The 26,513-nt window shown below is 35.1% G+C and overlaps 7 protein-coding genes across 8 annotated transcripts; 1 reads left to right on the plus strand and 6 right to left on the minus strand.

Moving 5' to 3' along the window:
• Window positions 1–57: 57 nt before the first annotated feature.
• LOC108850179 (GDT1-like protein 4) lies at window positions 58–2,132 on the minus strand. The gene is made up of 12 exons (XM_018623761.2): window positions 1,998–2,132; window positions 1,850–1,918; window positions 1,578–1,637; window positions 1,431–1,478; window positions 1,256–1,347; window positions 1,132–1,168; window positions 1,000–1,050; window positions 854–922; window positions 716–760; window positions 560–621; window positions 375–447; window positions 58–299 (listed from the first exon to the last, which is right to left on the minus strand). The coding sequence occupies exons 1-12, from the start codon at window positions 2,013–2,015 to the stop codon at window positions 231–233; spliced, it is 693 nt and encodes a 230-aa protein (XP_018479263.2). The 5' UTR covers window positions 2,016–2,132; the 3' UTR covers window positions 58–230.
• A 402-nt stretch (window positions 2,133–2,534) lies between these two features.
• LOC108850159 (serine/threonine-protein phosphatase 2A 65 kDa regulatory subunit A alpha isoform) lies at window positions 2,535–5,930 on the minus strand. Its single transcript, XM_018623741.2, has 13 exons — window positions 5,815–5,930; window positions 5,140–5,575; window positions 4,822–5,068; window positions 4,541–4,653; window positions 4,367–4,446; window positions 4,115–4,256; window positions 3,940–4,020; window positions 3,744–3,848; window positions 3,489–3,671; window positions 3,307–3,399; window positions 3,071–3,210; window positions 2,924–2,990; window positions 2,535–2,814 (listed from the first exon to the last, which is right to left on the minus strand). Exons 2-13 carry the CDS (start codon window positions 5,536–5,538, stop codon window positions 2,689–2,691), a joined length of 1,776 nt encoding a protein of 591 aa, XP_018479243.2. The 5' UTR covers window positions 5,539–5,575; window positions 5,815–5,930; the 3' UTR covers window positions 2,535–2,688.
• A 3,489-nt stretch (window positions 5,931–9,419) lies between these two features.
• Window positions 9,420–12,547, minus strand: LOC108850199 (aluminum-activated malate transporter 4). The gene is made up of 6 exons (XM_018623770.2): window positions 11,996–12,547; window positions 11,587–11,724; window positions 11,227–11,496; window positions 11,021–11,157; window positions 10,762–10,908; window positions 9,420–10,295 (listed from the first exon to the last, which is right to left on the minus strand). The coding sequence occupies exons 1-6, from the start codon at window positions 12,366–12,368 to the stop codon at window positions 9,618–9,620; spliced, it is 1,743 nt and encodes a 580-aa protein (XP_018479272.1). The 5' UTR covers window positions 12,369–12,547; the 3' UTR covers window positions 9,420–9,617.
• Window positions 12,548–12,951: 404 nt separating this feature from the next.
• LOC130496929 (uncharacterized) lies at window positions 12,952–15,974 on the minus strand. The gene is made up of 3 exons (XM_056989645.1): window positions 15,965–15,974; window positions 15,750–15,911; window positions 12,952–14,020 (listed from the first exon to the last, which is right to left on the minus strand). The coding sequence occupies exons 1-3, from the start codon at window positions 15,972–15,974 to the stop codon at window positions 13,101–13,103; spliced, it is 1,092 nt and encodes a 363-aa protein (XP_056845625.1). The 3' UTR covers window positions 12,952–13,100.
• LOC108850215 (ethylene-responsive transcription factor ERF116) lies at window positions 15,302–16,995 on the plus strand. 2 transcript variants are annotated; one of them, XM_018623786.2, is made up of 3 exons: window positions 15,302–15,438; window positions 15,647–15,863; window positions 15,942–16,995. In XM_018623786.2, exon 3 carries the CDS (start codon window positions 16,051–16,053, stop codon window positions 16,801–16,803), a length of 753 nt encoding a protein of 250 aa, XP_018479288.1. In that variant the 5' UTR covers window positions 15,302–15,438; window positions 15,647–15,863; window positions 15,942–16,050; the 3' UTR covers window positions 16,804–16,995. The 2 variants fall into 2 exon arrangements, with proteins under 2 accessions (XP_018479288.1, XP_018479293.1); XM_018623791.2 differs by having other exon boundaries at window positions 15,309–15,438; window positions 15,642–15,863.
• A 391-nt stretch (window positions 16,996–17,386) lies between these two features.
• On the minus strand, window positions 17,387–18,957 carry LOC108850207 (tetraketide alpha-pyrone reductase 2). The gene is made up of 5 exons (XM_018623777.2): window positions 18,706–18,957; window positions 18,472–18,641; window positions 18,169–18,360; window positions 17,723–18,075; window positions 17,387–17,636 (listed from the first exon to the last, which is right to left on the minus strand). The coding sequence occupies exons 1-5, from the start codon at window positions 18,812–18,814 to the stop codon at window positions 17,495–17,497; spliced, it is 966 nt and encodes a 321-aa protein (XP_018479279.1). The 5' UTR covers window positions 18,815–18,957; the 3' UTR covers window positions 17,387–17,494.
• Window positions 18,958–20,681: 1,724 nt separating this feature from the next.
• On the minus strand, window positions 20,682–22,834 carry LOC108845211 (tetraketide alpha-pyrone reductase 2). Its single transcript, XM_056988789.1, has 6 exons — window positions 22,723–22,834; window positions 22,508–22,657; window positions 22,236–22,427; window positions 21,985–22,147; window positions 21,143–21,902; window positions 20,682–21,040 (listed from the first exon to the last, which is right to left on the minus strand). Exons 2-5 carry the CDS (start codon window positions 22,559–22,561, stop codon window positions 21,682–21,684), a joined length of 630 nt encoding a protein of 209 aa, XP_056844769.1. The 5' UTR covers window positions 22,562–22,657; window positions 22,723–22,834; the 3' UTR covers window positions 20,682–21,040; window positions 21,143–21,681.
• Between the last annotated feature and the right edge of the window lie 3,679 nt (window positions 22,835–26,513).

Raw genomic sequence — 26,513 nt, forward strand, 5'->3', positions numbered from 1 at the left:
TCGTATGCATTCACATACCAACTTCAAAACCACATAAATTAGTTGAAAAACAACAAAGAAGGGAATTCCAACTTTATTGAAGTAAATATGGCTGTTTGAATGTATTTTGTTTTACTGTAGATGAGATTTGTTTTTCTAAATCACTTGTGTAAAACATCTAATATCAAGTATTAAATCATCTAAGAAACTATCGGTAGTGACGCTCCTTTATCGTCATCATCTGCACTACTTCACTCAACAGAAGTGAGAAACGATTGGATGCCAAAAATAATGAAAAGCATTCCACCAGAAAGAGCAACCTGCAACAACAACAAGAACATTAGACCCGAGTTTAGTTTATGCTGTCTCAGAGTGTGTAAAGGAGGTTCTCTTACTATTCGTTCGGATATTTGGGAAGCTAAGCTCTTTCCTCCAATCACAGCAGCAGTTGTGCACAATAGCTGTGCGCTGTGTGTAGGCACAAGATTTAGTCAGCAACATTGCTTTCAAATCAAACATAAAGTTTTGGTGATGCAGACACAAAAAAAACAAATGTAGCGGTTTTACATTGAAAACTTACACAATTCCGCCAAGGACCACCCCAAACGGATTTTCATCGGCGGCTAAACCAATAGTAGCAAGCTATTGAAAAAAGGAAGAAGATATGGTGTGACTGGTGAGTGAGCATGTGAAGTATGTAAAGATTGAATCAACCGAGTAAGATGAGGAGCTAAACCTGACTCTTGTCACCAAATTCACCAAAGAAATTAATCGAAAATGCCTGCAAGAAGAGAAGGAGAAACAAACACATGAAACCTAATTTCAGAAAAGTTCACTGCTTTTCCCCGAGAGAAGATTCTGAAGTTTTTTTTACCTTGAGAAAGATTGGAGAGAAGAATTGTGTGAGGAACGGCCTTTTCTCCTTTTTGTTTTCATCTTCAATCTACAATGACAAGAGAGATTGTTTTGTGAAACTACATAGCACATACAATCAGTCTATGTGTTTTTAGTTCACCATACCTTACTGTTGTTATCTTTAGTAGCTTTACCATTAGCCTTCAAATCAGAATCCTGTGATAATAAGAGAGTCAAAACGAGAAAAGCATTTATCTAAAATGAGAGAAGGAACGTAAAGAAAGACGAAAGAGAGACCAGTTCTGCTTCGACTTCAGCCAGTTCTTCTGATTCCCTGCCAAGTAAAGAAATAAATATATAATCTTGGATGTCAAATATTTGATCACTCATGACATAAAAATGTGAAGAAGAAAATAATAACCCTCCATCTCCTTTGAAACCGTCGAACAAAGACCAAAGACCGAAACCAAAGAACAACAAGGTCGTTATGTGATGAGTCCACTTGCGAGAGATCTGCAAAAGAGAGAGAGAGAGAGAGGGTTGGAATTTCCTATAGGTGGTAGAATCTGAGTTCAAGACAAAACAAGAAAACAAACGAGATTAGGAGCAGCCCATCCAACAGTAGCAGAGAGGATAGTCATGACCTAATAAATAGCAAAAAAAACAATCATGAGCCTTCCAACAATCTCACTGAAAAAACAATTAGCCAAAAATGAGTGAGTGGTGAAGAAAAAGCTTCTTACAATAAGAGCAGAGACACAACCAGCCAACACAAGTCTCCTTGGATAACGCATCGCCAATATCTGATTTAAAGTAGAGAACAAAAAGAGATGGAGTAGTAAGGTCGCAAATCAGGATAACTACACTTGAAGCTCCTCTAACGAATCATCACGCAAAAGATAATGAAAAACAGAAAATTGACAAACTAACTAGGAAGAGGCATATCATTGATCAGAAAAGAAGGGATTGAGTTTTAAAACTAGAGAAAGCGCAAAAAAGATGAAGAAACACTTACAGCTGCGGCGAAAAATGTCTTGTCGCCAATCTCCGAGACAAAAGTCATGGCCAGCGACTTCGTAAAACCCTACAGAAAAAAAAAGAAACCCGTCAATCTTAAACCCATACACAGAGAACAAAAATCGACAGATAGCCCTTTACAGTACCTGCAAAACCGAGCTCATAGCTTCCGAGTTATATAAGGGAGGGAGTGATCGACTGCCGGAAGAAGCAAAGAGTAGAGAGAGACGAGAGTTTGTTCAAGTGCGCAGCGAATGATTTTTATTCTTCTTTTCTTTTTTTTTTTTAGGGGATGAATTTGATTCGGATTCTTTTCTAGCCTTTGAGATCTTGCAACGTGGAAAGATAGGATCCACACGATTTATGTTGTGTGGGACCCGGGACACCTCAACGATGCCTAAATTTTGGTTGGTCCTTGGGTTTCGTCACCGTGCCCGTCCGTGCAACGAATGATAATGACTTTAACTTGGCGAGCTCTCATGTATTTTGTCGCATTCAACAAATAAAGATTGTGCCACTGGAGAATGATCAACTTATACTCCTCCTCGTGAGCTAGATTGCGGACAGTTACTACTAGTACATGGCAAATCGCATGTTCCTTTTTTTTCGTCAAAGCAACGGATAGATAGATATTGAATTTGATTATGTTGAATGAAAGGATATCTATTAGCCAAACTCGGCGGTTACGAAGAAAATCCAACTAACATAGCCATCAATCGAAAATGGCGTTTTACACAAACAAACCAAGGTTAATATCAAAGAAGACAATTAATAGAAATATGATGAAACAAATATCCAGGATTATATATCAGACTAAGACAATTTGAAAAGAACAATTCAGGATTGTGCAACTGCGGCAGCTTCGTCAATGGAACGAAGTGCTTGGTTTGCAAAATAACGAACATCAACATCAGGGTCCTCGCTCAGCTCCACCAAGCACTGCCGTATTGTTTTCTCCACCACCTACCACACAAAAATTCGATACAACCAACAAAACATTAAACTTCAACAACCCACATTATATTTTCGATGCAAGTAAGTGTGTTATATGTTTAATCTCTCTCAATCTTACTGATTGGTCGACTATGGGGATGAGGGATTGGAGAAGTTTTGCAACATTGAACTTCACGTTTGCCACCCTGCAGAGCACAACAACACGTTAAAACTTAGCTGCGTTCTTGAACAAGTTTTTGCCAAAGTCATTTCTATCGAACTTTACCTGTCTTTTGATGCCTCAACCACCACAGGAAGAAACTTAGAGCATGTAATTTCCGGTCCCATTACAGGAGCCATGAGAGATATTGCTCGTAGAACCATCATCCTATGTAGGTAGTGCGGATCGGTCACCATCTCCAATACCTGTTTTTACATTGAAACAACCAAAAAGAAAGAGTCAAAATATGAAAACTCTACATATGCAGCTCAAGCAAAATACCGATGATAATAAGAACAAACCTGTGGAACTAAGTGTTGCATTGCCCATTCAGGACCGAACTCCTCTGCAAGGCGCTTTAGGTTGTTTGCTGCAGCTTCACGGATAGAGTGGACCTGAACAGAGGACAACGTCAATATCCAGAATTACAAGTGGAGAGATGAGTAGTAATTAATCCCCCAACATCAAAAGATTCAAGGTGAACCTTGTCTTGCAGCCATTGCATGCAAAGGGCTCCGAGCTTGTCGTCGAAGAACCCTATACCTAACTGGCTAGCCAACAGAGGAACGTACTCAATTATAGCAAGCCGAACTCTCCAGTGCCGATCCTCAGCAAGCTCTACAATCGCCGGCAACAAGGATTGTGATAGCAGATCGATCCCAATAACCTAGCAGGTAAAAGATCTTCAGTTACAAGTTGAAAAAACAAAGAAGCAATCTAAGAGGGATATGCAGCAGACCTGGTTGACTTGGTCTAGCTTGCTTATGATGTTGAGCCGTACATCAGGAAATTCATCTTTCAAAAGTGAAAGAAAAATTGGTAGCAGATGCTCAATGGTTGAATCCTGCATTGAAGGTTTTAGTATGTTAACATAATAACTACTGATATAAGGTAAACATGGTGTGGGAAAATGTTAGCTATCTTCATTCTCATACCTTGCCAAGGATAGGAGCCATCCCCATTATTACAGAGGCAAGAGCAGAGCGGACATGTTGAGACGAATCGGATGATAATTCCTGCCAGACACAAGTTGGAATCAAAATATTACGACGAGATATAGGCCATCAATCATCATACAACATGCTTTGAAGAGATGTCATCGGCTGATACCTTCACACAAGGAAGGATGTGGTGAATCACAAGCTCTGGATTCAAAAGCTGGCAGAACTTGGTCACTTTTCCTGCTGCTGCTATTCTCACTTCAGCCTCGTTGTCCCGTAGCAGCCCCACATATGCTGGTACCAAATCCGTCCTAAAGATAATTACAACATAAAAAATTTGTGTCAACAATACTAATATATGTCCAAAACGTAAAAGCTTAGCGAATAAAATAAAGAAAACTTTCAGTAACGCTAAACATACTTTGTGGAATCAGGACCCACTGCCTCACAAAGTTCATATAGCTGATTAGCAACCATGTACCGCACCCTCCAAGATTTATCCTGTTTCTCAGAAAACAAACCATTGCAAACTTACACCCGATGAAAACTACCAACGCAGATAAATTAATGAAAAAAAGAAAACCTCAATATTAACCTGAGAGAAATTAACAATAACAGGTATAATGCGTGCAACACACTCCTGCGGTTCCAACAACTTTCCAAGAGCTGCGCAGCCTTCCACAGCCAACAGTCTTACAGAATCTTGCTCTGAAAATAAGATTAAAATTAAAACAATTTTAACATGCATAAGAAACCAACATTTCTAGAGAGGCAAGTGTTGGCTATCAAATGTTTATTCATCAACCATTGCTACGCAGTTTTCAACTAAGAGATGAGCACATATAGTAATAAGAGAGAGCATATATAAGCACCTACCATCTTTAGTAAGATGATCGAACATAGCCATGATCTCAGCAATCAAATAGCTGGACTCCACAGTAGTAGCAAACTTCCCCAAGTTAGAAGCAGCAGCTCTTCGCACCATAGGCATATCATCTTGGCACAACTGGCTATAACTAGACCGTAACTCCGTCTTCAGCACATCAGTACAGCCTCGGTACGCAACATGAAACAAACCACACGCTGAAACTCTGGCTGCAAACCATTCACCAGCTGCAAGTCTCTACAAAGAACACAACAAACTCATAAGCGTGCAAAACTTAAACGCTGACATTAATATTATCTTCCCTTTACCTTCACAAGAGGGACGAAGGAGTCCACAAGATCACTTCCTCTCATCTGACAACCAATCTTACAAAGCGAGTCCACGGCTTTCTCTCTCACGGATGTCTCTTCGACAGTGCAGAGAGACTCAAGAGGAGGGAGAAGCACATGCGCATGCTCAACACCTCCAACGCAGGGGATCATCAACACTCCTAGCTCCTCGGCCATCGCGAGGAGCACCTCGTCGTCGTCATCGTCACTGTTCTCACTCAGGAAGGGGATTAACTCTTTCCTCGTGCGCTCCTCTCCAAGGGCGCGGGATATTGTGGAGAGGCGACGGATGGAGTTCAAGCGAAGCTGTGTGTCATCGTTCTTGAGCTCGTCGATGAGCAGAGCGATGGGATACAAGGGTTCATCCACCATGGCCATCCTCTAATCTCCCACCTTTGTTATCACAGTCAAGTCACTGCAAATGAAGAAGGTAAAGTAAGGTAACGGGTTTATAAAAGAGAGAGACTTTGGATCTCGAAGCAACGAGTTTAATTTGAATCCGATAAGCATCACAGGTTCCGAGATGAATCGGGGGAAATGAGAAACTCGAGAGGCTGACACAGATTCAGTTGTTCGAAGTGGATTAAAAGGGAATGTTAAAGATGAGATCTTTATGATGGATGCATTGAGAAGAAAGTGAATATATCATCTTACCGATCCAGGCGTCTCTTAACGAGAGAAGTGCCTCAGATTCTGAGAAGCTAGCGAGCGACAAGGAGAGAAGGATTTTTTTAGAGTGGAGGAAGGAATAACAGAAGAAATAAAAGGACAAAAGAAAATGGGAAATTAATAATTAAATAAAAACACTAAGGTCCTGTTGGGACGTTAATGTAGCTTATTGGGCTTTGGTCAAAACTAAGTGAAGGTCATTTTTAATGAATTCTTTTGGACAAAAGAAACCACAATAATTAAATGTATAACTAGATTTTTAATCAGCGCCTTTTATTTTTATTGTTTTACTTACGAATGGATCAATACGTCTTTTGTTTTGACTATATAAAATATCACATGATTAAGTTTCAATTATGCGGATCTATTATTTATTACTTAATTATATAAAAAGTGAGAACATATGAATTGTTGATTATTTTACAATGTCTCTTACAATCGTTTTTCGTTTCTAAATAAGTTAAACAATAGTTGTACCTGAATCTTTTATTTGAGAAAGATTTTATACTTAATAATTATATTTTCCATAAAATATTTCAAAACATATAAAGTGGCCCAAATTCTTTTTTTTAGTTTTGTGATAAAATCGTAAAATAATTAGTTAGAAAATTTCAATATCTAATATTAACTTTTAAAATTATTGCATATTTTAATTTATTATTATTATCGAAAATGTTTATGGATTATGAAATGAATTATATATAAACATAACCCATTTAAATGTATTATAATCCCAAAAACCAAAAAACAATAACGCTATTAATGAAAATTTTAATTTGTTCATAAAAATTAAGGATAATTTTGGAAAATTTAAATATTTTATGAAAGGCATAAAATGAAAATGATTCATTTTAATGGTATTGATGGTTTCAGCTTGCCTCTTTAGTCTTTGATCTACATGTGAATCTGTGATAAAAGTTTTTTTTTTCCATCATAAGTTCCATTAAATATGAAAAAGGTTCCATCATACAAAAGATTGCTCACAAAGAAACGAGCACTAAGAGGCACGACCAACAGGAAACAACAAGATCAACACATAACTACAGCTTTAAGGACAAACCAAAAAAACCATAGCAAAAGGGAAGACACTTCAAAGGGAGTAACTTTCACTGCGGAATAACTCATCAAGCCATGCAGGATGTCCAGTGGCGACATACGACTGCACCAGCCCCAAACGGTGAACACTATCCGCGATGAAAGATGCTCCTCTATTCGCCTCCCTACCAATAACCAAAACCTTCCACTCCACCAAGCCTTCTAAGCTTCTCAAGATTTCCTCTCTTTGTGATAAAAAGGCTGGCCAATCCATTGGCTTAAGTATGGCTCCAAATATCTCGCGAAAGTTTCTCGCCAGAACTAACCTGTTTAGTTTAAGGCTGGTTAAGCTCTCCACCGCCCATAAAATAGCCTACACTTTTGCCTCTTCCAAAGATCTGATTTCTGAAAAAGCTCTTCTACTGTGATACACAACAGCCCCAGCATGATCTCTAACCACCCAAGCAGCACCTAGTGATCGATCCCTTTTCCTCCAATCAAAACCAATGTTACACATCAACCAATCTTGTGGAGGTGGGCGCCATTTGACCTTACCACAAGTGGGCAAAACTTCCTGTTGAAGCTCCATTTCTTTTTCCACCCGTTGAGCTAAGAACCATTCCTCCGAGTCCGCTTTTGCCTTGGCCACTATAAAAGTTATAGTGATAAAAGTTATGTTTGGGTTTTAAATTGGAAAACAATTTTCCAATTGTCAACTACACGTTATCACATGACATCACTACCTACATATATTAATTCTATCTGTTTTAAAAAGATATGTATTTTACATTTTCCGTACATTAAGAAAATACGTTAAAACTTGATTGTAATTTTGTTAATAAAAATTCAATAAACACTATTAACTTTTTGAAGTTTACAACTTTTATTAGTTAATAAATTGAAAAAGTAAAAGATATTTTTCTAAAACATTTTCTTTTCTAAAATATGGATCTTTTCTAAACGGAAAGAATTTAGAAAAAAAGTATGATTATTGTAATTATATCAACTAACATGTGTTATGTAATTGATACCGTAGACCATATGTTAAAAATACCAATCCTCTATTGAGTCTAAATTAAATCAAATTGATTCCTTTTTTGTTTGGAGCATAACAGTTTTTTAATAGTGAGTTGTCATTCTGATATGCAATCCACTATCCCAACTATTAAAATTATGGCTTTGACTGTATTGTGTTTTCAGAGTAAATGTTTACTCCAAATTTTTGTACTCCAGATTCAGCCAAAATCATGCCAATCAGGTGAACAATCATTTTTACCTATTTACTCTATTTACTGTAGAAAATGAGAAAAACACACTCTAAAAGTTACTCTAGTATTTGAAAGAGAAAATATGACTTACTCTCGATTTCTCTCTCTCAAGTCTTGTCACCTATTTTTTCTTTCCTCTTAGTTTCACCTATTTATTTGCTCTAATTTCCTTTGATGTTTGCCGGTCACAACCTATAACTATAGTTTTAACTATATAGCATATTTGATACATATCGCCGTATATAATATGATTTATCTAGTTAAAATATATACACTATTATCTGAAAAATGAATCTGTTTATATGTCATTTTCTCCATAATTTTAATGAATTTGATTACTTTTTATTTTCTCTATAATTTAAAATAAATCATTAGTCAATTTAATATTAGTTTTTAAAATATATTTTATATATAATTATTATAATATTTAGAACATTTAATTAATAAATAGATATTAACAATTGTAACTAACAATATCTGCCAATAGTATCACAATTATGTTTATCTTATATTCAGTTTTTGATTTTAACGAATAATATTATAACAATTTTCTCTGATTCTTATTAGAAATATTGATCTAAATACAAATGTAATTATATATATAAGTATACAAATATAATTTAACTAATCGGTTTCTTTGATTTATTTGGTTGGATCGGTTAATATAATAAACTATATCCATATACTGCATTTTTAAATAACATTTATCGGTGTATTTTGTACTATCAAATTCAAACTATTTCTCTATTTTGATTTGTTCGGTTTTATCAGACTGAACACTCCTAGGCTATTGTTATTTTGTTGATGTTTTATGAGTTATAATTGTTTATAATCTTTTTAGAACCACTTAATTTCTTTTCAGTCCAAATACAATAAGTGTTTAATTTCAAATCCAAATTTTCTAATATGATTATTACTATATAATAAATTTTGATCTAAAATCTACATCCTATAAATAAAATTATGAAATAAAAGAACGTAATTTAATGCATTCATTATTAATATGAAGTTTTGTAATTTATTATATTAATTTAATCTTTTTATCTAATTTAATAATTTTTAATAAAATTAAAATTAAGAATTGTTAGATATATATAAACTAGTATATTAGTATTATGTAAATATGAGATCATATGATAGCTTATTTAGCTGATCATCATTTGTTAGTTTTTAATATATGAAGAAAACGAATCCATCTTTTAAGAATATGTTTGACTTTCTAATCGATTAATTTGGTAAGGTTTCATATCAAATCAGTTGGTCAGGATTGAACATGGCAACACTAAATGATCCAATTAATAAAGAAAATTGTATTTCAACAAACAAAATTCAAGACAACAAGACTTCAAACTGAGCTGTAATAACTTATCACTTTCCCAAAACAATGAATTAGGAACTTATTTCAGGATGAAAGGAAAAATAAAAATACATTATGTATACAAATCAACTATTCACCACCCATAATTAGAACTGCAAGTGCTTCTGCTAAGCCCTGGAGCTGAAGCAACTGCAAAGTCTTGTCCAAAACCCATCTTTCTCTATCTTCTTCTTATGTGTCTCAGTAACTGGCTCTTTGAAACCGGCTTTGGTGCTAAGCTCCTCAAATGCGTTAACAACATTCTGGAGCCTAGCAACAAACTCGATCAGAAGAGACGCAAATGTGGCCAGCGACAAAGAACTCGCGCTCTCATAAACTTTGGATTCTATCTCATTGATCATATTACCGCCTATGAAGGAGACGCTTGGCCACTGTTCTCGGTTCCTAAGCAAATTACTCTCTGTTGACATCCACAGATGAGAATCATTATTACCATTGTGTGGATTCTGGTGATGGTTGTTGGTGTTGTGGTCCCATATCTGGCTGAGGGTTTGGAACACTTTGGTCTCGTCGTCTTTGGATTCGTGGTAGCTTTCTTGTGCTTCTTCTGCATCTGCTTTCTCTTTCATAGCAGCCCAGCTCTCTGAGTTGACAAGAAGGAAAGAGTTCTTGTCTATTTTCATCTGCAGCTCCTCTGCTGCCCGTTGGACATCCTTGAGAATGTTTCCTAGGCTTAGTTTCTCCATTTTCTCCACTTTTTCTGCGAATAATCTCAACACTTTGGCTCCTTCGTTTCCAACTCTCTGAAGTTCGTGTCGGAAAGCCTGCCTTTTCTCTGGAGCTGCCTGAAATCACACACACCCATCAATGTCAACTGTCGAGGGTTCATAGTTATATCAAATGCAAGTCACTCTTAGTCTTAGTCATAGTCATAGCCAAGAAGTCAACACAGAGTCTACCACAAGCGTTATCTAGTAACAGCAGATTCTAAATTAGTAAATCCAGTCTTCTAAAAACATGTCTAAGCAGTGTCTAGGTGGTAAATCGGACCTAAATGAAATGGTTTTTCTAGAACGAATTTCTTTTAAGGCTTTAAGCGTTCAAAATTGGTCTAAATGCCCGCCTAATCAGTAATTTCTTGGCTAATTACCGCCTAGCCATTTTTTGAACATTAACTAGATCATAGTCAGTAGCCAAACAGTAACAAACTCTAGTTGATCAGAAAGAGAAACCTAGTAACATTTGAAGAAGGTGGGCATAATATCTAATGTCATGACGTATATAAAGTTGAATAAATGGAAGTAAAGTTACCTGAATTTCGGAAAGAATGCAGCCATGCATAGCCATGACCATGAAAGCGCAATGCCTAACGGCACCACTAAGTTTGACATAGTTAGCCCAAGGATGATGGAAAGTCCTGTAAGGTCCATGTGGAGGCTCCCATACTGCAAAATCATGCTGCATAAAAAGAAAAGAAAAAAAAGGAGGAACTTTTCTTTTTTATCATCTATGTTATTTTCAAGCTATCTAGTAGCTGCTCAACAAAATTGACTTCTACTGAAACACACACCAGAGAATCTTCTTGGCTCGTAGATTGAACTACGGACCTGTATCCACTGTATAACGGGTCATCAGAAGCTTGATAGGTGAGAATCTTCGAAGGAATCCTCTCGTATTCAACGCATTGCAAGTACCCATTAACACATCCTGAAAGTACCAAAGAAAAGAATGAATCCAAGAAACCGAAACAAAACAAGAGAGACGCATGCCATTTACCTTCGAGAGAATTGGCGACACTCTTGAAATTCTTAACCACTAGTTTATGGAGGTCTTCTCCAGACCAAATCGGAAGTATAAATATGTTCACACCCAAACAGATACACGCACCAACACAAATCAGCAGAAACCTGTAGTACGCAGTGCTGAAAAAGTCTCTGGAGTTGTTCCCCGACACAAGAACAATGCAGAATGTCAGCAAAAACACCCTGAATGCATACTCATACGACTTCATCGCCGGGTAGAGTTTCAGATAACTTGCACAGAGACCTTGATACAACAAACCAAACGGATCGGATCAAACAGAGTTAACTCATAATAATAACTTAATAAATGGATTGAGAGAAATTGGAGCAAAACCTGCAAGGAAGATACTGACGATAATGATCTCTTCCTCGAAACGTCCAGCCAAGACAGAGAGTCTAGCTATGCCAAGAGCAAGCCCACCAGCAGAGAGTGTGCCTATTGCTCTATTGAATCCTTTCACCAACGTTGCTCCTACATAATACACATATAGTAATATAAAAACCCAAATTAACAAAATCAGATCAGAGATCTCCGAGAGAGAACTGTAATAATTCGAAACACCATTATTTAGGACAGAACATATGAGATTTGAATTGCTTCAGACAATAATCTCAGGTGCTGATTTATCGAGAAAGGAACAAACTTTCAGATTCAATCGAGCAACAACAACAAACCCAGAACCTAATCTAATCGATTCGATTCGAATCTAAAAGATTCTCCACTAGTCATCAGTCCAAGTTACCTATGCTATACTCAAAGACGACGACGACAGTGAGAATCGCCCACACGGCGTACTTGCTAGAGTCACGGAGCGGCTCCTTGAGATAGATGACGAAAGAGCAGAGGGCGAGAGCCACTCCCATCTTGACGGCGAAGTAAACTTTCCGGCGATCGGAACGGCCCATCTCGTACAAACTGGCCGCCACGTCGTAGATAGCTTTCCAGGAAGCGACGATCCCGTCGGAGAAGAACCGGAAACACCGGAATTTAGAACGGCGGTCGTCGGAGATGATGCCGGAGTCATTGAAGCCGAAGTCTGAGCAGCCGCCTTTGCGAGGGAGAAGACTTTCTCTGGTGGTTTGTTGGTCTCCGAACATGTCTGGTTTTGCAGCCATTGTTTTTCTTTGATTTTCTCTTATTACAAGAGAACACAACACAGATTCATATAAACTGAGGGAGTGATAATTGTCCTTACAAAAAATAATTTAAAAGTTTGTTTTTTTTAATATAAGGAAAAATCAAATAATAATAATTGAATCGTCCCGTTGATTTTGATCTGATACCACCTTCCCATTAAAGATATATGAATGTGACTTGTGAAGTATCATGGCTCCTGCCTGCGATTGCAGGCTTAGTTTTTTTAGTTTAAAAAATATATTAAACAACTAAACGGATCTGTAGTTTTCAATTTTAAATTGCATTTGCATGCATCATGTTTTTCATCATCCAATCATGTAGAAACACAGTTGTTTTTTTTGTCTTATGAAGTTTGTAACATGACTCATATTTTAATTCCACCTTAGTAAAATAAATAAACGACAAATGAGAAAATTTTGTTTTACAAACTTATTCGTTTTTATCACCACTTTTGGAGTTCTTGTTATATATGCCTCTCATCAGTGTCATTGGAGAAAATAATTACAAACTTATTGATGTCATACTTCTTTTTTTTTATTGATGTCATACTTGTTTTTTTTTTTTTGCTAAACTGTAAATATCATATATGATGAGAAGAGATTACAAAGGTAGACTCTTAGGTCCGAACCAACTTGGCAAAAAGAAAGAAAAAACAAGCAGGTTCATCACATAATACAAGAGACAATGGACAAGAGACTAGAAACTAGATACTAGCGCAGCCACTTAGCCATAAGAGTAGCAAAGCTTTTCTTCTCCCTCCTGGAAAAGATAATGTTTCTCAACTCTCTGTCCACAAGAATAAAAACAGCAGCAGCCGAGACAGAAATATGATTGTGGATCAAATTGTTCCGCTGTTTCCAGAGTTGAAAAACCATCGTTTGTGTAACAAGCTTCCTTAACAGAGAAAGACTTTTGGAACGAGGCTGTCGTATCCAGGAGAGCAGCTCCGCCCAACTAGTGAATGGCGAGGTGGGAGGGTTGCATCTAGCGAAGACCTGACTCCAAACGTCAAGGCTGTAGGCGCATGACAGGAACAGGTGATCCCGGGTTTCCATTGGGTTTGAGCAGAAGGCACAAAGGGGCGAGATTTGCATACCCCAGCCCGCAAGTCTTGCCCTCGTTGGCAGCTTATCATAGTTCGCCGTCCACATGGTGAAAGCATGTTTGGGAAGCGTTCCTTTGAACCAGACCACATCATGCCAATCTTTGACTTCCATCTTCGGTCTCAAAGCTTCCCACGTACTGAAAGAGCTGAAAATAGGAACAGAGGAATCACTAGCAAGCCATTCATAACCATCATCAATATCAAGAGAAAGAGGAAGGGTGAAAGTAGTAAGATAAGTGTGCAGTTCAACTTCCTGATGAGAACGGGGATGAGGTAAAGACCAAACGGTTCCATTGATGGCGTCCGCAACGACCGCATCCTCTCTAATACGCAGGGCTCTAGGGCCTCGGGGTCCTAAGTGCTTGATAAGCTGACCTAGCGGAGTCCAAGCGTCGAACCAAAAGCTAGAAGAGAGGCCATTACCCACCACTGACTTGCAGAACTGAATAGCTAGAGGTCTTAGCTTTAAGAGTCTTTTCCAAGCCCACGAGTCAGCTTGAGCGGGTTCAAGAGCCCAAAGGACTTCTCATTAAGATGAATATCGCGGTGCCAGTCCGCCCAAAGAGAGGTGGTGCTGGTTAGGAGTATCCAGATGAACTTCATGCATAAGACTTGGTTCCAAATTGAGATGTTCCGAATTTCTAATCCACCTTCAAGCTTAGGGAGGCAAACTGTAGACCAAGCGACCTTGATGCCATACTTGCTTGTTGTAATATGCTAAAATGCTTATGAACACCAAGTTAGATGCTACGCATTGATAGAAATTGTGAGTTTAGTTGCACATTTATCAATACTTTGGTTTTATTAATTTTTTTTGGCTTTGGCTTTGTTTAAGACGTCAAGCAAAACTTTAGAAGTCGTAGAAGAAAAATCAATGTATGCATCGTTGTCATTAAGCTAACCATACAGATTTATGCAAGGGCTTATATTTTTGTATAAGTTAACCAGTGAAATTTGCGGGCCAATCCACCACAGATAACTTTTGTTTTGGGACAGGCCGGCCCAGTTTGACACAACTATTTTCCACCTGAATTCATTGGTAAACGAGGTTTAGAAGAAAGAAAATAGTATCACATTCACACGGTAGAAGTGGATAGCCTGAGACGATTAGGATTCTAGGTGGGCCATGATAGATGCATGAGATGTTAAAAGCATGGTTGGTCATGGGCCATCAATTTGCAGATCCCTTCAAATACTACTTTTAGTTTTATCAGATTTTAACTAATTCAATAGAACATACAAAATTTGTGATAATTTATGCTGTGATTGCTTCTCATTTTGTATATCTGTCTATCAAATCTCAGTATTTATTCTACTGGAGTATCAGTATCATATATTTATTTCAGTCTGAAAAACTAATTTATGTAATCAAACATATGTAGCTTACATGGATGTAATCAAACATATAAGAGAAGAATGCCAACAAATATTTTTAGGAATACAAATCCTCAAATAGAAACCCTGATCAGAAAATTTGAACAAATATAGATTTATTTGGGTCAACCTTATAAAAATAGTAGATTTTATACCATTTTTGTATAGTTAATGTATCCATATGGATGGTTTGTTTTCATTTTCAACCTCTAACTTCTAATCAATAAAAATGAATACTTATTTTGTAAAAGAAATTGATGTCCTCTTTTTAAAATAAATTGCAAAATTTGAATGAAACTAAAATAAATTATAATCTCACATAGAAGATCAGACTATATATATATTTTAGACACTGAAATTATATAGAAAGTGTATATTTACTTCCAAAATTGTTACTTTTCGTTTGAATGGGTCTAGTAATAAAAAAGGAAAGATAATTGCTCCTTTTGACCAGAAGATAAATTACATTGAGAGAAAATCGGAGAGGTGAATCAAAAATAACAGAATATAAACACAGAGGTTGAAAGCTTTATCATTCTGACAGAAACTCAGAGTACGCTCACACAAAGGTAGGTGACAAAAGCTTAATTTTTCCTTACACAACCTCTCCAGAAACTCATTAATTTAAATCATTACCTCTCTCTGTTTAAAGATCTGATTTTTTTTTCTGCAAAACAGAGTGAAAATCAAGAACCTTTTTACACTTCTTTTCTAGGGTTTTAGGGTTTATACTTTGCCACTAATCTTTCTGGGTTTTGTTGTCTGATTGAAGAACAGGAACAAGCAGTAAAGGTCGGAGATTTATGTCGGCTGTGTCTGAATCGGCTTTGATTTTGTCTCTGTTTCACGTTTCCTCTCCCACTCGATCGTCGTCTTCTACCTCGTCTGCTCTGTTCTTTGGTCTGACCACTGTTCTCAACTCTCTTCGCTTCTGCTCCAAGCAGAGGCTTGTTCTGGAGGTTCCATCCCTTTCCATGGGCGTAAGACCTAAAAGGTTTCACCTTTCTTGTCCTTTCTCCATCTTCTGTGGTTAAGAACCTAACTGGTTATGGGTTTTGTTTCATTTGCACAGGACTCACAAGAGACAAAAGTTACCCTTTTTCATAGTTCGCTGAAACAAAGCCCCCTTTGTCTGATTCAGCAAGTTTTTGGTAAGAGATTTTGAAGTGTTGAAATCAGATATGAAGAAACAAGTGAGAGGAAGGAAAGTTCGTATTGTTGTTAGTGACCCTTATGCTACTGATGAGTCCTCTAGCGACGAATGGTTCGAGTGTAAGCCTACAAAGGTGAAGCGTATCGTCCATGAGATCAACCTCCCCTTTCAAAAGCTCTCCGATGGTGTCAAAAGCTCTAGACGTAGAGCTTGTAGGCAACTTAACAAGCCTGTGGGAGTTAGGCTGAGGCAATCAGGCAAATGGGCTGCTGAGATCAGAAACCCAATCACCAAAACTAAGGTGTGGTTGGGTACTTATGCAACTCTCGAAGAAGCTGAAAAGGCTTATGCTGACAAGAAGGTTGAGTTTGATGCATCGGTTGCATCATCAGTGAACAGCCAGTGCTTGCGTTCTGCTGCTTCTAAAGAAAAGATGTCTCTGAGCGAAGATGTTGCTGCTTGTGGTGATTTGACCAAGGAAGGTTTCGACCTTTCCGGACTGGAGATCCCTGATCTGAGCTTCTTAGGAGCAGAAGAGAAGTGTAAGGTTTCTGGCGCAAGTGCTGCTGGGGAGATAGACTTTGATTACTTTTTTAAGGAGGAGGACTATGGCCATTTGTTTGATGATTTCTCTGTGCTTGATAATGTTAATAACATCGGATTAGCAAGTGAGCTGCCTGACTGTGACTTCACAGATGTGGAACTCGAGCATGGTGATTCGAAGTTTGCCTTTGCAGATCAACTGACGCCTCCTCCTCCTCTCAACATCTCTTGCCCCTGAAGGTTTTTTTCAGCTTATCTGATTCACATGTATTCCAATAATAAGTCGTTTCTAGTTAAGACAAAATGGCCAAAGCTCGGTTTCGTTTAAGGGACTTGTTTAAGTTTCATTTGCTATTTCATAAGAACATGAATAAGAATGTATGTAGATGTTGGCTTTACCTTGTTCAATCTCTATGTTTTATCTGTTTCATTATGTGTAGTGTTGTTCTTTGTTAATCTCGCCTTCTGTGTCTCTTAGGATCCTAGCTTTCTCTTAATTTTTCTGATCAGAAAATAAACCTAACCAGTAACCACTGAGATTTCAAGAGTGAAAACGACAGGACGCTAACGTTGTGTACTGTCAGGTTGTGTAGATTCTACAAACATCATTATGCTTTTGAAGGCGGCTAATGTGTGATTGTGACTCTCCAAAGTGGCATTCTCCACTAATTTTTCTGTAAATAGCACTGACACGTGCTCTTGTACCCTTCTTTCTACGGACTGACGCATGTGTCAAGCACGTCTGACGCTATCAGTAGATCTATGCTACTCTCGTCCAAAGAAAATCCGCAACACCTAGTGACGAATTTTAAACTCAAGAAGATGGGAACCACATAGTGTGGAAGGTAGATTATTGGAGTTTGAAATAAACTTAAACAAAAGATCAACATAAGGTAGATCACTTTGATTCTCTGATAACAGTGGGAGTTTCAGAGTAGACCCTTGTCTTGGAAACACTTGATGCAGTCATCGAACATCTCAGACAATGACTTGAAGGGCGCTAACCCAAGTTCACGTATCTTTGTTGTGTCCAAGCTATGAGCCATATCTTTCCCTTCTTCACTACTGCACCTGAGAGAAAAATTTTATTTGTTCAAAACATCAAAAAAAAACATGTCTTAAAAGTGTCAAATATAGAGTGGAACTGTGGTACGTACTTGGTCTCAAATGGATATTGTGGGTATTTGGATCTTAGCATCTCAATGATCTCTGACCAATGAGCCACTGAACTCGAACATATGAATCGTCCTGATGCTTTAGGCTCTTTCATTGCTAAGACTTGTGCAGCAGCTACATCCTCAACATGAACAAACCCTCCTGTGACGTTCGGGTAATCTCCACAAACACCTTTGACTATGGAGAGAAGAATTGAAGGGGTGCTTGTGGGTTTTGGACTAAGTATAGGACCGATACAATACGAAGGGATTACGACCACTAGGTCTAGATTCTTTTCCGCTGCTATACTCCAAGCTTCTTTCTCTCCCAAAGTCTTTGCATAACCATACCATATCTACTACATTCATTTACATACAGACAATTCACTAACCAAAACAATGGTAAAAAAAATTGATGCAAAAGTGAGGTGAGGGTAATGTTTCTTTACTTTGAAGCTTCTGCAGTAGTCAAGATCGCTAAAATGCGATTCGTTAAGTGGAGAGGCTTCTCTGGCGTCGTAACGGTACCGGACAGCTGTCGAAGAAGATGTGAGAACAATCCTTTTCACCGTGTTTCTTGATTTTTCACATGAGTTCATCAAGTTCCTTGTTCCATTTATGTCTCGGTCGACCAACTTTTCCTGAAGGAAATTAATAAAAAAAATTATCACCAATATTTCAACTACTCTGAGTGATATGAAAGTTAAAATTAATGAGAGCTAATTTCTAACAAAAAGTGAACAGTGTCTGACCAGATCATTGTTGTTCAGAGAAACAGTAACACGAGAGGCGATGTGGAAGACACCATCAACACCTTTGACTGCTTCGTCAAAGCTTCCATCCACCGTTAGATCGGCTTCGAAAATCTTCAGCCTTTCTTTTGCTCCTTTCAACTCCCACAAAATCCTAACCTTCTCTTCATCTTTACAAAATAGTTAATAAACAAAACTAGAGGCAGCAAACATAAATGAGAGATCTGAAAGTACCTGAGATGTCTCTAACAGTTGTTCTTACGGAATGGCCCAAGTCGAGAAGTGCTTTGACAACGTGAGAGGCTATGAAGCTTGTCCCTCCAGTTACCAAGTACTCTTCCATTTTTAGTCTTTATTCAACTCTGTTCTTTTTATTACTGGATTCACAATCAGAGCCAACTCTGTTCTTTTTATCACAGTTGTTTTTTTTGTCCAAAAAAAAATCACAATCAGAGTCTTTTGTTTTTTGTGGAACAATTCACAATCAGAGTCAAGTTCTGTTTATTGTTAACCATATTTAACTTGTGATAAGATATCTTTTCTCAGCCAACCAAATTACTTTGTTTTAGGATTAGATATCTAATAAAAACTTACAAGTTGGCCCAATTATTTCAGTGGGTTTGAATCTGTCTGTAGATTGTGGATGGGTTATATTCAAGAACTCGAGTGAATTTAAAGAGTCAATAAGCATGTAAATTGCATTGATAAGCCCATACACGCCAACATACCATAAAGAAGTTGTAGCCGGCCCATGATTTGGGTGATCACAAACTTTGCTTGCAAAAATAAATATTTTAGTGAAATGCAACAACCTAAGTTTCATGTCCTTCTTTAAGTCTTTTAACAATTTAGCATTCACATTAAATGAAATAAAAATGAGCCATTTGCTTCACAAGTTTTCTCATTTGGTTACAGTCAGATAACAGGTAGTCTAAACTCTAAACGTTTATCTATACATAGAAACAAGGCAAATAATATATACACAATATATATATGAAGAAATAGTCTCAAATAACACCAAAATAGATTTTTTTTTGTTTCAAGCCAACATATAAGGAAAAAAAATCATTCATTTAACTAAATGTTAAAATATAAATAATCAAAATCAAAAATATAAATAACTATTATATATAAAAAATTCAGATTTTTTTTTTAAAGAAAAATTATTTTTGAAAGGTAAGTTGCACATACATTTCATCAGACGTCAGCTTTCGGCATTGAAAACAAAATTAAAATTTTATGAAAGCTTCTGAAATCCCAATTCCAATATGCTTTTGAGAATACTATTTAAGAAATATGTTGAAAGCTTATGTTTCCGTTAATGAATCATATTTTAATTTTAAAATTTAGTATCATGAACAAATAAAAAATAAAAAATAAAATTTTATTTTATATAAAATTCCAAATAATAGTATCAAACAGAAATAATATTAAATATAAAAATTATTTTTGTTCATAATATTTTTGTAAAAGATTTTGAATTTAGATTCAAATATATTGTAAGAGATATTTGTGAACTATTAAAAATAATTAGTTTGATAATATTTATTGTCATTTAATATGTTAGTATCTATTATATTAAAATAGAAGTCACAACCTTGATTTATGTGTGATTTTTTTAAAAATAGACACTTAACTAAATATCATTTACCATTCATTAATTATTAAACATATGGTTCAATAATATATCATTCCTAATAAATTATTCATAAAAATCAGGATTGGTTAGCAAACACATATTTGAATACTTATGAATGCATATTCAATCTTTATATATATTTGTAAGTTAAATAAGGAAATAATGATTCAAAAATATATATTATATAGAAGAAAATAAAAATACATGCGAAAATTCGAAACAATATATTCAACAAAAAATAGAAACATAAAAATTATTATGTTTTGAAAAAATGATAGACACATCTAATATATATTATAATATATACCAAACAACTATTAAAAATAAAATGTTTATATGATTTGTGCGGGTCGTGATCTAGTTTATAATTAAATATGAAGTCAACTAAATGACAAAAATGAAGTCAACTAAATGGAATAAAATTAACAAAAGTGTATATATATTTGGAGGCTCGTTCAGAAAATTCAGCCGCAAGCTTTGACTTCTTATTTTCTTTTTTTATAAAATACTTTCTTATCAAAACGATTAAAACTTTAAACGATAAAACAAGCTTGAAACAACAAAACCCAAATTCATAATTAATACCCATTAGTAGAAACATACCCAACATCATCTATGCTACTCTGTCCAACGAGAAATTACAAGACATAGCGACCAATTCTAAACTCCAAGAAATTGGGAATGAGGGTGCGGAATCACAAGACAAGTAGATTATTGGTGTTTGAAACAGACTTCAACAAGACCAACATAAGCTGGATCACTTTGATTTTCTTGTAACAATAGCTGTTTCAGAGTAGACCCTTGTCTTGGAAACACTTGATGCAGTCATCAAACATCTCAGCTAATGGTTTGAACGACGCTAAGCCAAGTTCATGTATCTTTGTTGTGTCCAAGCTATGAGGCATATCTCTCCCTTCTCCACTACCGCACCTGAAACAGTTTTATTTGTGCAAAACATCAAAAACATGTCTGAAAGATATAGAGACAAGCAGATTAAAGAGTGGAAATAAAGCAGAGGATATAAGTACGTACTTGGTCTCAAATGGGTATAACGGGTATTTGGGTTTCAGCATCTCAATGATCTCTGTGTAAGCTCAAGAACTTGGAGCTTGAGAAGCTGTTGCAGTGGTGGAGTTTTGGTTCGTGTACTTGTGTTACATACATAGGATGGTGTGTGACACCCGCTTCGAAAAATAAAAAGGAAATATCAAGATGTGATGATATAAAATATTTCTATATACTTGGTTGACGAAATATGCATTAAAGGAGCGTGATTAGATCACAAATTTGAAGATTTGGTGATGCTAAAATATAGGAAATATTATATTAGATAATAGGAAAATATTATTTAATATATATTATGGCTTTTTTCTAGAATTAGGGTTAGAGCTTTTGACGTTATAATTCTCACGGAAACCTAGCAGCAGCTTTGGGGTTTCAGACAATGAGTGATTTGTAGAGGTGATTAACAGGAGTTGGTTCCTCATAAGGGTAGATTAAGAATTGATCCGTGTCAAGCCGTGTGTGGCGTTGAGTAATTCGGATTTGACAAGTCTTTGTAAAAGATTGTTTCAGTGATTCTTAATAAAGAGATAATTGTTCTTGGAATTATTTTGTGCCGTCTGTTCTCGCTGTATCTCGAACTTACACTCTGACCAGTGAGCCACTGAACTCGAAGAACATATGATTCTTCCCGATGCTTTACGTTCTTCCATTGCTAAGATTTCTGCAGCAGCTACATCGTCTATGTGCACAAACCCTCCTCTGAAATTAGGGTACTCTCCACGAACACCTAGTCAAACAAAAAACTGAAGTTGGGGTCCATTTCTGAAACTGAAACGTAAATCCTCAAAGTGAAAAAGATTCTCTCAAACCTTTGATTATGGATAAAAGAATTGAAGGGGTGCTTGTGGGTTTTGGACTAAGAATTGGACCGATACAAAATGTAGGGATTACGACAACTAGGTTCAGATTCTTCTCGGCTGCGATCAACCAAGCTTCTTTCTCCCCTAACGTCTTTGCATAGCCAAACCAAATCTACATACATTTTCGAACAATCTCATTAATCAAAACAATGAATAAGGTTGACATAAATTATGTCAACAGGTGATGTTATGTTACTCACTTTGAAGCTTCTGCAGTAGTCAAGATCGCTCCAATGTGATTCGTTAAGTGGAGAGGCTTTGGTGGCATCATAACAGTACCGGACCGAGGTCGACGAAGATGTGAGTACAATCCTTTTCACGGTGTTTCTTGATTTTTCACAAGAGTTCATCAAATTCCTTGTTCCATATACATCGCGACCGTCCAACTTTTCCTGAGGAAAATATCATCAGTGATTTCATGTTGGATATAACTTAGGGAGGGACCAAATTGATGTAAAAGTAAATATGAGACTTTGTGGAACACGAGAGGCGACGTGGAAGACACCATCAACACCTTTGACTGCATCGTCAAAGCTTCCCTCCACCGTTAGATCGGCTTCGAAGATCTTTAATCTTTCTTTTGCTCCTTTCAACTCCCACAAAAACCTAACCTTCTCTTCATCTTTACAAAATAGTTAAGAAACAAAACTAGTGGCAGCAAATATAGATGAGGAATGTATAAAGTACCTGAGGAGTCTCTAACAGTTGTTCTTACGAAATGACCCAAGTCGAGAAGTGCCTTTACAACGTGAGAGCCTATAAAGCTTGTCCCTCCGGTTACCAAGTATTCTGCCATTTTAATCTTTTTGTTTTCTTCTGATTTTTGGTGTAACGAGAACATTACCTCAATATGTCTTTACCACTCTTAAAAAATTCTCCTTTTTTCTCTTTATTAAAATATTATTTATTATTTGATTATTTTTAAATAGAAAACATAGGTAAAGACTTCGGATAGTGGAACATGCCTTTGGTGTCCGCTAAAGAACAAACTAAAGTTCCTAGTATCTCAATGTTTTCTTTAATCCCCATGAAAATAGCTTCACCATGCGAGAAATCACTGATTCTCCTACACTTGCAGATTCGAGGATCAGCTGGAGGAAAAAAAAAACAGAAAAGAATCCAAAGTTCAGTTTTTCAATTTTGGTTATTTCAGCATATCTTCATTGAGAAAAAGATCCACGGCGAGCGAAAGGAACTACAGTTACAGTTGAAAAAGTAGCTAGCTAGTTTACCTTTAATCATCAAGGCCTTTTTGAAAGTGTTCAGCATGTGTGCCGCAATAGAATCTTGAATCAAGGTCACCTGGAAAAAAATCCAAAAGGAAATGTGGAAAGTTAATAATGTCTTCGTAAAATGAACAACATATATAAAAATTTAGATTGTTTCATTTTGGTTGTTATATTGAGTTATACATATTTTTCACATTGGTGCAAAATTACTTTTCTTGTTAAACTAAATTTGATTAGTTTTATTATTGCATTTGTTCAGTTCTTTATCTTAAATATGTATATAGACTTTCATAAAATATTTGATATTTGTGGCTTTGTAAAAATAGTAAAAAAAACTGAAATGATGACAATTAGGAACTTTTATAAACGAACATCACCAATATTTTAAAACTCATAAACGAATAACAATATTTACAAAATATTATTGTGTGTAAATTCTATGTAAGTTTATTCTTTAGATGTATAAAATATAAACTAAAATTATTACACATTATCTTAACCATAAAATTTTATATTAATTTATATATTTAAATAATAGCTATATGTTGTATAAATATATAAATTTTAAAAATAAAAATATTAATCCTTAAAGCATTTTAGTAGTATATTAGGTTTGATTAAAGTTTGTAGAAAATGTAGATGAAAATTAAAAATTTAACAAAAAAAAATTATGCGAAAGTGGTATTTTAATATCTCAGTAGTAGTAATTATAATATATCTAAAGTTCATCAATGATATTTTAGTACATGTCATTTAAATTAATTTTATAAATAATCTGAGAAAATAGACTGACATAAACAAAATATTATATAGATATATTATGTTGTTTAATATTATTTTTAAAGAGATGATTAGTCTTTTAACATCAAAATTGTTTTTTTCTGAATTTTAGTTTTTTATGAAATCGCATTATATATAAAATATGTTTTCTTTCCTTTTTGTAAATATAATTTTCGTGTTTATTATATGAATATTTCTTTTATTACATATGTTATTTTAAAAATATATAAAATAAAACTAAAACTAAAAATTTAATTGGTATAAACTATTAAATAAATTTTAATAATATCAATTATATATAATATTTTAATTCATTAAAGATGACTTTGTAATTAATCATCGTAAAAATGTGAGCGTGATACATAAAAAAAAACTAATTTCTCAAATAATATTGTAGAGATACAATTAGACAATCACCATAGCCCTACATAATAATCCTGCAACAATGTTCAAAGTTCTGAACATGTTTTAACCTTTTAAATGATTATTGTAAAGAAATTATTTGTAGAGACTAGAGATAAAATGAACATAATAGAGGCACTGCTTTAATTTGAAAATATGTTAAAAAGAAATACTGCAATAAATACTAAACAGCCATATAGTTGAGAGTTGCAACTAATTCTTTTATAAATCCCAAAGTCGATATAGACTTCTTCTTTTTCTTAAAAAAATAAGTGTAGTCTGTAATGTGATGTGTGTACTAATTTATTTATTGTTAAAGGAAAATTATGGTTAGCCGCTGGTTGGTTCGACACCCATATATTTAATAATGTATTATTGAATTCTTTATCCGTATGTCGACAAAAAAAAAAAGAATTCTTTATCCGTATAAAGAAGGACTATTGTTTTATTTGATTATACTTTACACATGTATGAATACACATGGACACGAATCATATATTCGTTTTTTTTGAAGGTAATCGTGACTCAATACGTTTTATTCGAATAATCAATTAGGACACAAATCAGATATTCGGTTTTTAAAGGTATTCGTGATTTAATACATTTTATTTGAATAATCAGTTATTTGATCTATAGTCACCGGGATATTTAATATCTCGAATGTCCAAAATTTTTAAATTTTTGACCGGGTAAAAATAAATAAAAATTTTAAAAATAAAAAAGTTCCCAAAATAATATAAAACATTATTATTTTATTACAAAAATAAAAAAAAATATTTACTTTTTAAAATTCTAATAAATAATTTAATAAATTTAGTAAATAAAAATATTATAACACTTATGTAAAATATAATATTTTTATAACATATATATGATTCCTTAAATATATGCATATAGCAGATCAGAGCGAATATCAGTTTTTAAAAATATTAGTTTTATGATTTTTTCGTTTATTACGGATAATGCATATTAGTATTTAATTTGCTTTGTAAAATTACATATATTCAGAATTTTTAATTCGAATCTATACGGATAAACGAAACTAATCAAAATTTATATTTTGTCTAGTCCAACTGGTAATGTACGTATGTAGTCACTCCACACCAACTATGTAATGGATAGTCTTCTCTCTTATTATGTTGGAGTTTAAGTACTCTAGATTACTAGACTATGATATTTCTATTACTTCGACGTAAACACCAAGTTGATCCTTAAAACACAAAACGTAACGCCGAACTCATTGTTGTATCCCACTTGCGATTTTCCAGCAATGATATGGGGCGGTTTTGGAGATATCGCCATCGGATGCAATAAATTAATTTCGTAAAAACAATCAAAACATTCATTCACTCCTCACAAAAAACGATACGTAGTTCCATTTCTACTACAAAACTTAAATAAACATAAAATGGGGATCTATCGAGTAGACATTAATGACTGCCTTGCAAATCTAAATTAGCCATGTGACCGAACACATCTGAACAAATGCTTATGTGACAAGTTTTTTTGGTCTAAACTATGTCACAATTTTTTTTTCCAGTATGGTTGGTGACTTTTATCGTAAACATCATCGCGAATACTAATTTAAGCATTTCTTGATAATTAAGTGATAGGTTGTTTGTAGCACTTGAACAAAAACAAAACCATCTTCTTCAACGTTTTTCCCCATTTCCTAGACGTAAATTTTTATTGCAAAGCTCAAAATCAAACTTACGTTCTGGTTTCTCAGTGATGATCGCTTATACAGTGTTTCCACTCCGCACGCACCAAATTTAGGGGTGTCAAAATGAGTTATAGTTCATGAGCTACCTCAGTTTAATTCAATTTTATGAGTATAATTTTTATTTTTAGGTTCATTTAATAAATGAGTTTAATGATCTGAGATTAAGTTAGATCACAAGTTATATCAACGATTTTTAATGAATATGAGTTAACTCATGAGCTTGATAGTTATATATATATGGATAACTTCTATTTTTATGCAAAGTTTGAAGATAACTTTGCACATAAAAATATTTTTAAGTAGATGAAAAGTTTGAAGATGAATCGTCGCAAAATTTTTTTGTA

The sequence above is a fragment of the Raphanus sativus genome, chromosome 1 (assembly GCF_000801105.2).
Source record: "Raphanus sativus cultivar WK10039 chromosome 1, ASM80110v3, whole genome shotgun sequence".
Lineage (NCBI taxonomy): Eukaryota > Viridiplantae > Streptophyta > Magnoliopsida > Brassicales > Brassicaceae > Raphanus > Raphanus sativus.